The 12,500-nt window shown below is 49.8% G+C and overlaps 1 protein-coding gene across 1 annotated transcript in view; it reads left to right on the top strand.

The window, feature by feature from the left end:
- Positions 1 to 12,500, top strand: part of LOC133107057 (mannosyl-oligosaccharide 1,2-alpha-mannosidase IA) — a 238,740-nt gene that overhangs the window by 126,478 nt on the left and 99,762 nt on the right. The window contains exon 3 of the mRNA XM_061216080.1: positions 4,200 to 4,315. Coding sequence (XP_061072064.1) covers positions 4,200 to 4,315 — 116 coding nt within the window. The remainder of the gene's footprint in view (positions 1 to 4,199; positions 4,316 to 12,500) is intronic.

Raw genomic sequence — 12,500 nt, 5'->3', positions numbered from 1 at the left:
ACTGAATTTTGCAGTAATAAAAAAAATATATATTTATAGATTTTGTCCTTAAATATTACCCACAAAGCACATAGCTGGCACTTTTTTTTTTTTTTTTTTTGACGGCAAGCCCACTGTCTGCTGTCGGCACAGATGACTGTCAAATCAATACTGTGGAGAGAGAGAGAGGGACAGAGAGAGAGAGAGGGAGAGAGAGAGGGATAAGAGAGAGAGAGGGACAGAGAGAGAGAGAGAAAGAGGGAGAGAGAGAGTGGGACAGAGAGATAAGAGAGAGAGAGGGACAGAGAGAGAGAGAAAGAGTGAGAGAGAGTGGAACAGAGAGATAAGAGAGAGAGAGAAAGTAGTATTGTTCAATGTCAAATTTATGTTTTATATGTATAAGTGTTGGCAATATGTCTGAAATGTCCTGTCATGCCAATAAAGCAAATTGAATTGAGAGAGACAGAGGGAGAGAGAGAGTGAGAGAGAGATAGATAGAAAGATAGAGAGAGAGGGAGAGAGAGAGATAGAGGGAGGGAGAGGGAGAGGGAGAGAGGTGACCTGTGTGTTCCTGAGGGCTGAGAGAAGGACACTCACCTGACTCCCGGTGGGTTGAGAGGCTGGGGGCTGAGGGGGGGTGTATCCTAAAATGGAGGACATTATGTTGATGCGGTCTGACAGGAAGGCCCTTTGGAGAGCTCACTCCGGCATCATGGGAGAGGCCACATCTGCTGAGCATCATGGGAAATGCCAGCGTGAGGTAGAGGGAGCATAAGGACACGCTGACACCTGTGACACTCTCACCTGACACACACACACACACACGCACACACGCACACACACCCCCCTCCACTCGCACACGCACACACACACACACGCACACACACACACCCCTCCACTCCACACACACACTCACACACACCCCCCTCCACTAGCACACACACACTCACACACAACCCCCCTCCTCTCACACACACACTTACCTGAGACACACATACTCACCTGACACACACACACACATACACACTCACACGCACACACACTCACCTGAGACACACATACTCACCTGACACACACACACACACACACACACTCACCTGAGACACACATACTCACCTGACACACACACACACACACACTCACCTGAGACACACATACTCACCTGACACACACACACACACACACTCACCTGACCACCATTCCCACACCACCACCACTCGTGTTGCTAAGCGACTTGTTTCATGAGTCACATTTTGTGTATTGGGCTCGTTCGGTCGTCAGGGGCAGGTAAACTCGGGGTAAACTTCCTACCGTCGATTGTTCGGAAACCCGTCCGTCTGTCCGTCCGTCTGTCCGCCCCGCAGCCCGTTTGATTTCGTCTTGTTTTCGTGGACGTGCTCTGCTCCTGCACCCCCCCGTGGCGCTGAAACGCGTCTGTCTCCAAGCTCCGGGGTCGGTCGCTCGTCCCGCTCTGTTGCTAGGCGCTCGGCGGGAAAACGTATCGCTCGACCGCCGTTCCGTTACGAACGACTCTCGTTCTAACGAGGATTAAGTCGGAATGCGGCTGAAAAGTGAAATAATGTTTTTTATGTTCACAGGACTTAGAGAGTGAGAGAGCTGGAAGACTCTCTAACTGCCATTTTATTTTATTGTCTCTTCTTTGCCTCTCCACCTGTGCGCAGGAGCCTATGACAGAGTGTATCTCCCCTCCTGCTCAGATTTATGTGACGTATTTCAGCCTGGCCTCCTCTCCCAAAACGGCAACGTGGAGCAGGAGGATGAGTCAGACCCAAACCACTGACCACCTCCACACACTGATCCAAACTACACACACACTGATCCACTGACCTCCACACACACTGATCCACTGACCTCCACACACACTGATCCACTGACCACCCCACACACACTGATCCACTGACCTCCACACACACTGATCCACTGACCTCCACACACACTGATCCACTGACCTCCACACACACTGATCCACTGACCACCCCACACACACTGATCCACTGACCTCCACACACACTGATCCACTGACCTCCACACACACTGATCCAAACTACACACACACTTATCCACTGACCTCCACACTCACTGATCCACTGACCACCTCCACACACACTGATTCACTGACCTCCACACACACTGATCCACTGACCTCCACACACACTGATCCACTGACCTCCACACACACTGATCCAAACGACACACACCGTAAAGTGTCCGGTGTTAATTCAACTCTTAACAGAGTGTACTGTATGAGTCCAATAGGTAAAGAGTAAAATTAGCACATTTGGTAAAGCTTTGTTTTACAGCCCATTGAATACCTAGTATTTAAATTTAAAAAATGCTATGGGTAAATATAGGCAGTTATTGGATAACCATTTTGATTTTATGGGTAAGAACTGTGAAACAGGCTATAAAATGTATTTACATAGTACTTTCATAGGGTACTTACTGACTTTGTTTCATAGTACTTACCACTGAAATCAAAGTAGTTAGCAAATAATTACACAAGTAGCTGTGTACTTACCCGGTAAATACTACTGTAATTAAGAGGCTGTAAAATAAAGTGTTACCGAACATTTTACTGAGCAGGCAGATGTTCACCAATTCCACACCTCGAATTTATGAAATTCATAATTTATTTGAAAAAGCACAACTGCAGTTATTAATTTTACCGCTTCAAGGCAACCTTTATCTGAGAAGCGCGAACGGGAGAAGCCATAGAGAGGACCTGTCGTTGTCTCCATCCTACGTTTCTCCCTCTGTTAATTAAAAACAGTGATTAAAACGGTGTAATTAGGCGCGTGTCTCTCTGACGAACGGAGGTGGCTTGCCTTGAAGGGCCGGATGTTTACGGCAAAGATAAAATCACCTCCTCGTTTTTATTTTTCGTTAGCTCCGTCCCAGCCTTCCTGTAGACATGTTGTTTACACCCCCTCCCCCCCCGCACTCCGATACACCGATCTCGAGTTTCACCCACTGAGTTTGCCGTAATTATATTCATCAGCGAAGTTTAAAGCGATCTGTGCGAATGCTTTTAGTGCCTGTGTTCTTCGCAACACGTGACGTGCTCTCGACACCGCCGAGCGTTCTCTCTCCTCCGGCACCCAGATGCACAATAACGACGGCGTTTACCTTATTCAAAAAGCGTTCCTTCGCAGTGTCAGTGCCTTCCGCATATTTCAGCAAGGACGAAACACAAATAAAAATTTTTTTAAAAATGCGAAAATAAAAACGACCGGCGAAACTCGATTTGGGGGGCGGCGGGGTTCAATAAATGCCTCTGAACATTTCTCATTACGGTTGTGACGGGAATTTAATAACTTCGGATTAAGGCTGCGGGAAATCAGCCACTCGAAAAAAGAAGGAAGCGCCAAACGCTTTGTGCGGTAAGGTGGGGATAACGTGGAGGTGGAGGAGCTCAACTTCAGAACCGCTGCTCCGTAGAGTCTAAGGAGGCATCCGGTCAAGGACATTTTGTGCCCTCGAAGCAGCAAACAAAGAGGAATTAAACCCAGGAGTGCTTATGGAAGTGAAATGGCTGTGCGCGTTCGATTCTGGGCCAATGCCAGGTGCTCTTTTTCGAAAGGGTGCGAACGCAAATAGAAAAGACAAGCGACTTTACAGAAGCTGAAGAAAAGTAATTATGCTTCCGTGTCAACACGAATCAAAGGCAGTCTGGACAGTCACACTTACACTTACGATTACTGTTCGTTAGCTTCTGTGTAAATTTGTTTGGTTTTTTTTTATTCCCGTGAAAGAAGGAAGCCTCTGCTTTGCGTCACGTCTCTCTACACCGGCGTGAATCGTTTTGTGCCTTTGGCTCGCAAGCTCTGCCTTTGCCGGGAGGCCGTATTTACACAAAAATCTAATTTTCGCTAAACCGCTTTATCGACATATTCATTTATTCATTCATCAAACCACACAATTAAATTATTGTGTTTTTATCCAACCCCCGGACGGCCTCCCTGACTGGCACTGACACCTCTTTGGTCCTCTTTGTTGAGCCTCTGTCACCTCAGTGGCAGACTCCGGATTCAGACAACAGGCCGAGAATAAACTCTACACCTTTTCTTCGCGTTCTTGAGCCAGAACGAATGATCCATCGACACACAGTTGGCCAAGAGACAGCAGGGCAGTCGATTGTTGAACTTGGCGGGACTGTATAACTCACTGTGTGTGTGTGTGTGTGTGTGTGTGTGTTCCAGGTGGGCTGCGTGGAGCCTCCATCGTGGATTCTCTGGACACCCTGTACATCATGGGTCTGATGGAGGAGTACAACGATGCCAAGGAGTGGGTGGAGACCAGCCTGGACCTCAACACGGTAACAGTGCGTTCCAAGGGGTCAAAGGTCAAGGGTCAACTAATTTGACACCTGGTTCTACTAACTGTCAGCTCGATGAGATCTCTAGCTGTTGAACAAGGTGTGCTTTGTTAGGGTTGGAGTGAAACCCTACAGGACAGTAGATCTCCAGGAACAGGGTTGGGCAGCCCTGCTCTAGCTGTTGAATGAGGTGTGCTTTCTTAGGGTGGGAGTGAAAACCTGCAGTATGGTAGATCTCCAGGAACAGGGCCCTGCTCTAGCTATTGAATGAGGTGTGCTTTGTTTGTGTTTTTAGTTTGTCTCTGATTCTGAGCTGATCCCCAGCACACTCAGGGTCCCGTCTCGAGCAGAACAGTTGCTGCCTCGGTCGGGGGCTGGCTGGAGTTTTTTTGGGGAGGGGGGGGTGGTCCTCACACCCAGGCTGGCCGGGGCTGTTTGGTTAAGCTGTTTTTTTGTCCCTAACCCCCCTGCGCTCTCTCTGGAACTGGGAGAGAACATTTCGTTAATGAACAGGAGAAAAACACGGCCACTTCATTGAGCCATTCTGCCATAATAGACTCCTTGAGAGTGCGAAGGGAGCGTGGGGCTTGCCAGATTCGGCCCCAAGCCGCTGCCAAGCCCCGGAGCCTTTGTGTGTCCGGTTGCTAACGGTAACCCTGCTGGGTCCGTTTGATTGGCGGTTAACTGTCACCCGCCCCGCTGCAGCTCAGAACATGGATAGCCACTTGTTTTTTTTGTTTTGTTTTTTTTTACTGTTGCTTTGTCATTTATTTATTGGGAAATTGCTGTTCAATTAGGTTAGGAGGTGGCTGGAAACGATCCGGCATCCGTTGAGAATGTTTTAAGTTTTACTCGCAATTAATTGTGAATGTTTTTTTTTTTGTTTTTTTTTAGGTTGTTTGTTTTGTTCTGTTTTTCTTCACAAATACTGCTTGGCACAGTCAGTAGTCGCAGAAATCTACGTGCCAAGCTGTGTTTGCAAAAAAAAAAGAAGAGAGAAAAACGAACTAAACAGAGACACTTTGTTTTTTATTTTTAAGTCGACTGAATCCTGCGCTGATTGAATCCCATCCGCCCCGGTGTTTGCTTGGTTAATCTCATTCCTCCTCTCTCATTTGATGAAGCAGCGTTGCGGAGGTTTGCGCGATGCGTCTGTTTGTTGTTTCTCTCCGGTGAATATTCATGCAGGGCTGCTGCAATTCTCCGTTCATCAAACCAGACGTGCAAACTATCCAAGCACCGGCTCGGAGACGTCCCTTTTGGGCGAGGCGGGGTTTGGGCGGTGGATTCACACGACGGCGCGCGGTTTCTCTAGCGCCATTGCTAACAGTATTTTACTGTTTTTCATCCGATGAATTTAAAAACGTTGCACAACGCAACAGTATGATGAAGATTCAGTAGAAACTTAAGGTGAAAGGGTGTCTTAAAATCTGATTGCCTGGCGTAGGCTTAGCGGAAAACAATACCTATTTGTGGACAGATCTTCCTGTGAGGAATGTCTCAAGAATCCACCAATGACGGCGATCGATTCCACTTGAGCCATGTGATGCATGAATACGCGTTGAGTCATGGTCGAAGCCTGAGCCGTACTTTTCTGTATTATTATTGCATTATTACATTTGCCGGTCCGGGAGGGATTTGCTTGTGAGTGCTGAGACATACTTATTTGTGAACCAATTATTTTGCTTGTAATATACTTGTCTGGTTTTATTGGTGTGATAGCGGTTGGTGTTGTTTATTTTAATGATTTATGACGCTGTAATGGCCCCGTATGCTGTAGGCAGGGGGTCACAGTGCAGACACTCCGTGAGGAGGCAGTGCAGATTAGAGAGATAATCACACACAGCCCATGGAGAGTGCTGAGTCAGCAATCTGACCCCCCCCCCCCCCCTCTCTCTCTGTCTCTCTCTCTCTATATATCATTCGCTCTCCTTCTCTCTCTCACTCTCTCACTCCCTCTCTCTCCCTCACACACACGCGCTCTTCCGTCTTTCCCTCTCTTCCTCACTCCTTTTCACATTCCGCTTCTCCCCCTCTCTTCGCTCTGTCCTTTGTTCTTTCTTTTCATCCGTCTCCCTCTCTCTCTTACCTCCCGAAGCCACATTACATCAGAAATTGCCATGCGTGCCACGCAGAATGAAAGTCTCGTGTTCACGTTGCGCCGTACGGCAAACAGCTACGGAAAATAATGAACTGATGCAATGAAAGTCTGAGGTGAATCAATAGGCTCCTAATTGGTGGGAGTGGGGACACAGGGGCCCGTTTGGTTGATAATTAAAGACAAAACGGATGATAGCCGGTCACACCTGCATCGCGTTAGCGGACGTATCCCTGCTGTCTGACGGCTGGGTTTTCAGCGGTCGGTTGCCGTGGCGAGAGGTGACGGACAGCCGTAACGAACAGCAGGTGGGATCTGTCGTCATGGTGACAGCGGCTTTTCCCCCCACATTTCCCCCCGGGGGACGCGGCGAGGAAAGCGGGAACGTCGTGCCGGCGCCGAGCGGGGGAAATCCGGGCCCCGAGGAGACCTGGGTCGATTACGGAACTGCTCTGGATTCCGATAGTTTTCCGTGCCCGATTGATCCGGCCGAGAGGACCGGAAGGCTGGGAGTTCAGCTTCTGAGAGAGTTTCACGCTGTTCTATTTCACACCACACCGGACCGGCTCAGTAAAGTGTAGGAAAGTATTTCAATCCTAAACAGTGACGTGTTTCACCCAGGTCCGGGCCCAGAGGTCTCATTCCCAGACTCAGGTTTTTTTTAGCGGACAAATCCGCACCTCCTCAAATCTCCCCCTTTTCCCTCCCTCCCCGCACACCAGTTAGCCCGGCGTCTGGATAACGGCCGTTAAAAAAAGAGAGAGAATAACAGCCCGTCTCGTAAAACTCTCCCTCGTCTCTCTAACTTTGTTCGAGGCGGTGCCGCAGCCTCCCGGCGTCCACGACGTTTCCAGAACCTTCTCCCACAGGGAGCGCGCGGGGAGAGGCGAAGCCGTTAAAAAGAGCCGGCTCCTGCCTCCACGCTCCTCGTTCCGCCCGGGTGCCGGCGATTAATATTTAATTACAGTTTTGGGAAGGCGAGCTCGGGATCGTTAAAGAACTCTCCGCCGTGAGGCTCTTTTGGGAGCCGTTGGCCGGGACTCAGCACAAGATGGGAAAGGTGTGAAAGTCGGAAAGAGTTTCGGGAAAACTCCGGGAAGTCTGATTTCCGGAACAGGGAGCAGTTGGCCTCCTCGGGACCTCCTTGTGAGGGTGAAGTTGGGGTCATGTCGGGCGCGGCGTCAGATTCGCGTCCAAGAAGTCCTTCACACGATAAGACTTGGCTTCGGTAATTCTGATTGATAAGCTTCCTGCCGTGATTCAAGGCTACCATGGAAACCGTGTGGTGGGAAGGAGGCCGTATTTGAATGGAGGAGGTTGTTCAGTGAATAAGCTCTCTGAAATGCACTGCCCTCCCCCTTTGAAACGGAGGAAAGGGCACATTCGGGTTCCTTTTAAAGGAGAGTACATTTTTATCGAGCTTCCTCTTCCTCTCTCTCTCTCTCTTGCTCTCTCGCTCTGCTAATTACACGGAGGATGAAACTACTCCTGCCACCAGTTTGCTAAATCTGGCTGAAGGGTAATTGCAAAAGCTTTTGCCAAACAGATACTATTTCCTTATTAGTGTGGTGATTTCATTGTGCCATTTCCCCTTTTTACTCCCTTGATCTGTCTCTCTCCCTCCTTCTCCCTCTCTCTCTCCCTCTCCCTCTCTCTCCCTCCCCCTCTCTCTCCCTCTCTCCCTCTCTCTCCCTTCTCTTTTTTTTCTTCAATTGGTCTGAAATGACAGCTCTCTTCTCTCTGCTTCTCTTCTCTTCCGTCATATCACCACTGACACCGTCCTTCACTTTCTCTCTCTATCATTTCTCCCCTTTCTGACAGCCACCCCCCCCCCCCATCCCCCGCTGAAATGATGTAATTGCTCAGACCCCTTGCGTGTGATTGGCAGATATCTTCCAGCGGTAGGGTGCTGATGTCAGTCAGTCTGCGGAAGGGCCCTTAATGAAACGCTGTGACACTAATCCCTGATCCTGTTTAATCGCTCCTGCTGTCTGGTCTGGTGACATCCTTACAGGAAACAGAGAGCCGTTCTCAATCGGACCGTCGCCAAAACGTGACCCCCCCCCTCCAAGAACAGAATGGCTGTGAGGCGGCCTGTAGCGTAGTGGTTAAGGTAAAGGACTGGGACCCGCAAGGTCGGTGGTTCGATCCCCGGTGTAGCCACAATAAGATCCGCACAGCCGTTGGGCCCTTGAGCAAGGCCCTTAACCCTGCATTGCTCCAGGGGAGGATTGTCTCCTGCTTAGTCTAATCAACTGTATGTCACTCTGGATAAGAGCGTCTGCCAAATGACATTAATGTAATGTGAGTGGAGTGTATTTTTATTATTCTCTGGGGGGTTATGGAGGCCTCTGAGGAGGGCGCAGAAAGCCAGGCCTCTCTCTCTCTCTGCTCTGTGATCGTCTGTGAGGCCTCTCTCTCTCTCTCTCTCTCTCTCTCTCTCTCCGCTCTGTGATCGTCTGTGAGGCCTCTCTCTCTCTCTCTCTCTCTCTCTCTCTCTCTCTGCTCTGTGATCGTCTGTGAGGCCTCTCTCTCTCTCTCTCTCTCTCTCTCTCTCTCTCTCCGCTCTGTAATCGTCTGTGAGGCCTCTCGGTCCCGCTCCTCAGAGGAACAGGATAATGTCGGTTACGGGAGTGTGAGTCGTGTTTTTTATGTCTTCTCCGGCTGTGCCTTGGGCCCGGAGCAGCGGGTAAGAGCGACGGTTAGCAGGGAATGGAAAGCGCTTCACGGCGGTGTTGTCGAGTGTCCCAGCCTCTCTGCTCCGGGCTGCCTGGGGCTCGGTCAGCTCCAACAAGCTCCTTACGTCTCGCTCTGAAATGACAGCGACTGTCTCTGAGACAGATCCTCTCCCCGCCCGCAACCCCCCACCACCCCCGCACCCCTGCACCCCTCCACTACCCGCACACCACCCCCCACCCCACCCCCAGCCTTCTCGCCTCTCCCCAAACAAAGGAGCAGCGGGGGGAAAGCTCTCTCATCTGACACCGGCACCCGGGGAAGACTTTTGACGTGACACTTGACTCAGTTTCAACACCGAGGGGGGTTCCGCTTTATCTCGTTCAGCAGGCCTCACCTGTGTGTGTTTTTTTTCCCTGCTGTGTGTTCATTTGTCAAGCTGCAGCAGGGGATTGTGGGAAGGCCTGTGAGGGTTTCAAGGTGAATTAAGAAGTTTTCGGGCGGCCTGTAGAATAGTGGCTAAGGTGCGGGACTGGGACCCACAAGGTTGGTGGTTCAGGCCCCGGTGTAGCTACAGTGAGACCAGTGCAGCTGTGGGCCCTTAACTCCGCATTGTCTCCTGCTTAGTCTAATCAACTGTAAGTCACTTTGGATAAAAGCATCAGCTAAATAAGAATTTATAAGTATGTGAGGCCAGCTATCGCAGGGTGGGGAGCGGGGCTGGACTGGGGTAGTGGGCACGAGGTGAGCACTTCACCGCTCGGGTGAGAGAGAGAGGGAGAGGGACAGAAAGGGAGAGAGAGAGGGAGAGAGAGAGAGAGAGAGGGAGAGAAAGGGAGAGAGGGAGAGAGAGAGAGAGAAAGGGAGAGAGAGAGAGAGAGAGAGAGCACGTGCGTGTCAGCAGGACCTTAATTATGCATCTAAAATGCAAGCATGTGCAAGCCTTCAGTGGCGCACGTCAAAATATGATTTATGTTTTATTGTGACCCATGAATAAATTACAGCGCAGCTAATATAGTTTACACACATATTTCAATTTTATACGTATAGTATATGGTGTCTGATGGCAGCCGTGAGGGGAATTGGTAATGCGGCGAGCTGATCAGTGAAAATGAGAAAAGAAGAGAGGCTTCTGGGACTTGTAGTTTGTGGGTGGGTGACTCGTGAGTCCTAGGGAGGAATCCATGTTGTTTACTGATCTCTCCTTCAGAGATCCCCTGTCCTTTACACCGCCCCACCCACTCACGATGTGCTTCAGAGCATGGCTGTGTGTGTGTGTGTGTGTGTGTGTGCGTGCGTGTGTGTGTGTGTGTGTCTGTGTGTTTGTGTGCGTGTGTCTGTGTGTGTATGAGTGTGTGTGAGTGTGTGTGAGTGTGTGTGAGTGTGTGTGTATGTTTGTGTGTGTGTGAGTGTGTGTGTGTGTATATGTGTGTGTATGAGTGTGTCTGTGTGTGTGTGTGTGTGTGTATGTGTGTGTGTATGAGTGTGTCTGTGTGTGTCTGTGTGTGTGTGTGTGTGTGTGTGTGTGTGTGAGTGTGTGTATGTGTGTGTGTGTGTGTGTGTGTGTGTGTGTGAGTGTGAGTGTGTGTGTGTGAGTGTGTGTGTGTGTGTGTGTGTTTAAGGGGTGGGCAGCCTTCGCCAGAGACCATTTCCCATGAGCCCGCGGGGGTGATCCTCCCGCAGAGATACTGGTGTTAACAGGGGGAGGGGTTTTTTTCGGGCTCCACTTCTTTGATGCGCGAACCTCCTGGAACCTCGCGGAACCGCACGGAACCGACGAGTCGCCCCCGGGACACGCTGATTTATGGCACTTGTTGAAAGAGTCGAGAGAGAAAAAAATAAAACACGAAATAAAAACAACACGAAAACTGGAGAAATCCATTTCTCCCCCCCCCCCCCCCCCCCGCCCTGGTGAGGAGGCTGCCGGGTGGGAACAGACGGAGCTGCAGTGCACTACGGTAGCGCGGCTCCCTGGCATTTCACAGGCCTGATTCTGATCGATGTCTCGCACAGCGCACCTTCAGAAGATCTTTAGCACAACCCTCCCCCCCCCCTCCTCCTCCTCCCCTCCTCCTCCTCCTTCCCTCAGGCAGAGCTTGTGGATGCCGATAGACCTCCCAAAAAAAAAAAACCTTCCCCTCACACCCTACTCCAGGCTTTAATGAGCTCCACCGCCCTGGAAGCTAAACGCTCGATTTAAAGAGCGCAAACAAAAGGCCGTCTTCCGTCCTGGTACCGCCCCTGGTCCTGATTACGCAGTCAGAGCGCATCGATTCTGCCCCGGTCCGGATAGCCTGCGTTACCTGGGGGGGGGGGGGGGTGCTTGTTTCAGAAGGGGCTGAAACGGACGGTTTTGTATAAAGAGGAAAAGGTAAAGACAATCTCTCCTCTCTCTGGAGCCGGGGCTCGTGAAAGATACTCGCCTGGATTGGCTTCTGACAACATCCCTTTTCTTTTACCTTTCGTACGTCTGAGTCGGCTAAGGGAACAGCGTCTGCTGATAATGCCAGGCTGTGATTCTGCCTGTGGACTGAACACTGTCGTGTGTGTGTGTGTGTGTGTGTGTGTGTGTGTGTGTGTGTGTGTGTGTGTGCGTCTGTGTGAGTGAGAGGTTGGCTGAGGTGATTTACTTCCACTTTACTTTGAGGAGAAGGTTTTTTGGAATGTTTTTTTTTCAAATTCAAAGTCAGTGTTCTAGAGCTCCATTACTCTCAGTCACCAGCACTGATTGTGACATCAGCATTAGAATATTCAGTTTAGAACGTTCCTATCACGTAATTGTGACCTCACACCTTAAAGGGTTAGGCTGCAGTTGTTGGCCAATCGCAGTTTCCGTCGTTCCGTCTTGAATTTCCGAGACGCACTCAGACCAGGGAACCGTGTGTTTACATCATGACCTCTGAGACTACTCAGTTGTGTTTCTGAGATTTGGAGTGTTCACGGTTGCACAGAAGCAGATAAGACCCGTTTAGATCGTCTCCAATTAGGCGTACTGTACGCTGGGAAAATCAAACATCCCTCCACGCGCAGATAAACACACACGAGCATAATCCTGACAGCGAGTGAGGTGATCTCAGATCTCAGAGATCCGGTTTAATTAACATTTCAAATTCTAATTAGCACGGGGAGGTTGCGCTGTACTTCGGCACAAAAAGTTACAGAGTCGCTCTTAACCTCTGCACTTTCCATTAAAAGATTGTCGTTACGATAAACCTAACAATTGACTGATTTAATAATCACTTTAAAGTAAGAAATGAATAGCCATATTAAAAACAATAATTCATGTTTATGAGGAAGGGACTTAAACTGCGTCTTCCATATACTGTATGTGAACTGAGTCGGTCCGTCTGAGAACCAGCAGAGAAAGAAATGACTGCTACGTGTTCAAAGATCTTTATACCAGTGCTCCTG

Source organism: Conger conger, chromosome 1 (assembly GCF_963514075.1).
Source record: "Conger conger chromosome 1, fConCon1.1, whole genome shotgun sequence".
Lineage (NCBI taxonomy): Eukaryota > Metazoa > Chordata > Actinopteri > Anguilliformes > Congridae > Conger > Conger conger.
This window is presented reverse-complemented; position numbering and strand designations above follow the sequence as displayed.